Source organism: Centroberyx gerrardi, chromosome 13 (genome assembly GCF_048128805.1).
Source record: "Centroberyx gerrardi isolate f3 chromosome 13, fCenGer3.hap1.cur.20231027, whole genome shotgun sequence".
NCBI lineage: Eukaryota > Metazoa > Chordata > Actinopteri > Beryciformes > Berycidae > Centroberyx > Centroberyx gerrardi.
Genome location: NC_136009.1, coordinates 19013489 through 19017042, shown reverse-complemented (window position 1 = coordinate 19017042; position 3554 = coordinate 19013489). Strand labels below are relative to the sequence as shown.

The 3554-nt window shown below is 38.9% G+C and overlaps 1 protein-coding gene across 1 annotated transcript; it reads left to right on the top strand.

The window, feature by feature from the left end:
- Nucleotides 1–1436, top strand: LOC139932697 (uncharacterized). The gene is made up of 4 exons (XM_071926540.2): nt 1–155; nt 277–399; nt 560–664; nt 973–1436. Exons 1-4 carry the CDS (start codon nt 9–11, stop codon nt 1201–1203), a joined length of 606 nt encoding a protein of 201 aa, XP_071782641.2. The 5' UTR covers nt 1–8; the 3' UTR covers nt 1204–1436.
- The last annotated feature ends 2118 nt before the right edge of the window (nt 1437–3554 follow it).

Below are 3554 nucleotides of genomic sequence, written 5' to 3'. Positions count from 1 at the left end.
AGGATCAGATGAGACTGTTCTTTCTTCTTGCTGCCGTCACCTTGCTGGTCCAGGCCCAGACACCAGCTGAACCCAACTATGAAGATTTCCTCTTAAACCTTCAGCTTCCTCTGGAGAACTTCCGCCCACTTCTGAATCAACTCCAAGTAGAAACTGTAAGTATGTCAGGAGACCTTTAGACAGTTTGCCTTTATACAAAGATATTGGCAATTAAAGAAGTGTCACATGTGGATATTTACACATGATTTAACACTGAAATATCTTTCCTGTATTTAGCTGCAGCCTGCAGATGAAGACCTGTCTGCTGTGCCAGTCAGAAGCCTGACATTTCCTGCACAAGAGGCAGAGTGCGACTCCACACAGGAAAACGGCAATCTCTGCCATCTGAAGACAAATGGGGTAAGTAAAAGCATTACACACTTGTCTCACCTATTTGCATAGCATTTAATCTTGTTGGGATGCACTGTATTTACTTATGACTGTGAAGTGCGACTTGTCAGACAGTCTTTTCTCTGTGTGTTCCGTAACTCATGCAAAGAAAACAAACATCTCTTTTCAGAAACTGATCTTGTGCAACGTTAAGGTTACCCACCCAGTCCAAGAGGTCAATGACATCACAGCCTCTGAAGTTAGATGTGAAATGGCAACAGAGGAAGCTCCGCTGGTAAACCCATAACCACCTCACATTTTAAGCAAAACAGAATAATGTCAGTAAAATCGAAGTAGGAATACCACTCATTTTGATTGTTCAGATGTGGTATTTCTATATCCTTTGACATTTCAGTGTAGATTTGTCAACATTAATGATTGTCAACATTATCTTTTGTTTGGGAAAAGTATTGGCTATGTAGGGCCAACATTTGTAAATCATTTCTCAACTGTATAGGAAGGGCACTTGAACTTCTGAACATCCCGAACTTTCACTCATTGCAGTTTTTGGTTCTGTCTTTCCTTGCTCCCCTCTAACAACAGAAAAGGGTGAGGACAAGAAGAAGCAGGTCTGGCAGGGGCTCCGGGCGAGGGAACGGTGGCAGCAGAGGAGGGAGCAACAGCAGAGGAGGGAGCAACAGCAGAGGAGGGAGCAACAGCAGAGGAGGGAGTGGCGGCACCAGAGGGGGGAGGGGCAGCGGAGGTCGTGCAGGACGTGGCTCTTCAATAGCCGGACGTGGAAACAGAGGAAAGAGCGGAACTCGGACAGCATAAAATTATTGAGGTTTCCTTTCTGTGAAAACATGTCTACACGTTTGCTCCAATTACTCAAATTCATTTGTGTGTCTGTGTTTTGACCAATGAACTGAACTTATTCTCTAAATTGTCTGCAACTTTAAATCCAATGTTTGTATCTACCATAACTGAACTTTCCAAACGAATCATGTCTGCTGTATATATTTTGATTTCTATTAAACAAGAGTGTGTTTAATTGAAGACATGTGGTACAATCATTTCATTTATACTAAGCACCTAATCTATAAAACAAATTACTGATGTAAACTACCTGTTACATACAAACACAGAACATATTCAGTGATTGTTTCTAAATTGCCAACCAAATAAAAACAAAGCATGTAATGAAATAAGCCATGCGTGCAAAGGCGTTAAATAAAGCAACCCCATAAAATTAAAAGTAGTAAAAGCCAGTATGCAAAAGTGAGAAAGGGATTTTTTTGGATAGGAATTTAACAACATATTGGCTATATATTATTATTATTATCATTTATAAGGCACTTCTTAAAACACAGTTACAAAGTGCTTTATGAACAACAAAAAACAACACATCAAATTGACAAAAAAAAGCTGAGAAAGCAAGAGAAATTTAAAAGTAAGGCAAGAAATAAAAGTAAATCATAAAGTGGAGGTCAAACACAATTAACGATGATAATATAAAAAACCTAACCTAACCTAAAAGTCTATAAAATGCACTTTGAGAGACAGTCATTTCAAAGTCAAGGAGCCCTGATGGCCAATTTGGACTTTGGAGCAGCCAATAGGGACCTGCCTGTAAATCAGTACAATTAAGTCAGTACATAAAACTTAAATCAGGGTGGTGTGGGTTTATCTTTCTGTTCTGACAAGAATCCTAGCTGCTGCATTTTATACAAGCTGGAGACAAGAGAGCGACTTTTGACTGAAGCAGGAATACAGAGCTGCAGGGGTCTATAAGTGAAAAGAGCTAAATGCAATGGAAATTTCCTATGTTTTTTTCACATATTATTTCACATAATATGTGAAATATTTCCAAACTTAGGCAAGAAGAAACAGGATTGCACAACTCTCTGACGTCTGACGACTCTTTGTCGTCAAACCTAAAGATTGCATAAAACATGACATTGGCAGAAAGCAGAGAGAAAGAGAGTAAATAACTCATGGTGGATCCATTTAATGGAGCTGGGTCTGCCAAAAAGCACCATTTCTGATTTGCTTTCATATTAATCAGGATTTTATATCTAATAGCATCTTTATATCAATAGCATCCTTGCCAGTATAACAGGTTGTCAATACATGTCCAATCAGGCCTATAGAAATAATCTTTAACATTTCTTAAAATGGACATACATTAAAACTACAATTAAAACTTAAAATCTTTCCATATGAACTGTCAGTTAACTGCTGTATTAAACAACAGTACAATTCTAACAAAACAATATTTTCAATTATTTGATCATTCAGAAACTGATCTGTAAGATAAGTAAGACGTAAAAGTGTATTTACATATGACAAGGGCCAAATAGAACAATGTAAAAAAATTGAATTAAACTTTCCTCATAATCAAAATTGGTCAGGCAGCTATGATACAGCTTGCAGTCTTTGTAACACAGAGACACCATTCTGTGAAAAAAGTTAAATTAGACCCTCACTGTAAACCCCCCAGATGCACAAATAAAACTTAAATTGTGCATACAGAGGCACAGCAGAAGTTGTGATGAGCCTTTTGCATTCCACAATTAAACTGCCCCCACCTAGCATCACACAGTGATCCTGTTCACACACTATATTGTCTCTCTCTCTCACACACACTTTATGAGCAATTTTTGAATACAAGTTTATGACAAAATGATGGTGAAAGGGACGGAAGACTTATGGTTTCCCTGATGCCATAGTCCGCCTGATGTGACAGGAAGAGGCATGGAGGTGCAGAGACAGTGGTTATTCAATGAGCTCCTCCACCTACAAACGCTGAACGATGTTTTAAAGGTCCAAGCTAAATTCTCCATGAAGATCATCTAAGGCCACAATGTTCGTTGAAGAAAGTAAAGTGTAAACACTACAAAAAAGAGAAAAGAGAAATTATCATAGCTATGTGTCCTTGCTGGGATAAAAAGCATTTTTGGTGGGTTCCATTCAAGAAATGAGTCATGCCACAGGTTACAGAATCAGAAAACACAGCATGGATCATGGACATGTGCCATCTTATAGAGTTAGTTAGAGAGCACATACCCTATGACATAAGGCACTTCAACAACTACTCCTGGTGCCCTGCTCTGGAGTAGATCCACTGTTAATCTCCTGTTCTCCTTCATCCTCCTCCTCTTCCTCTCTCCAGCCTCCCAGGTGGA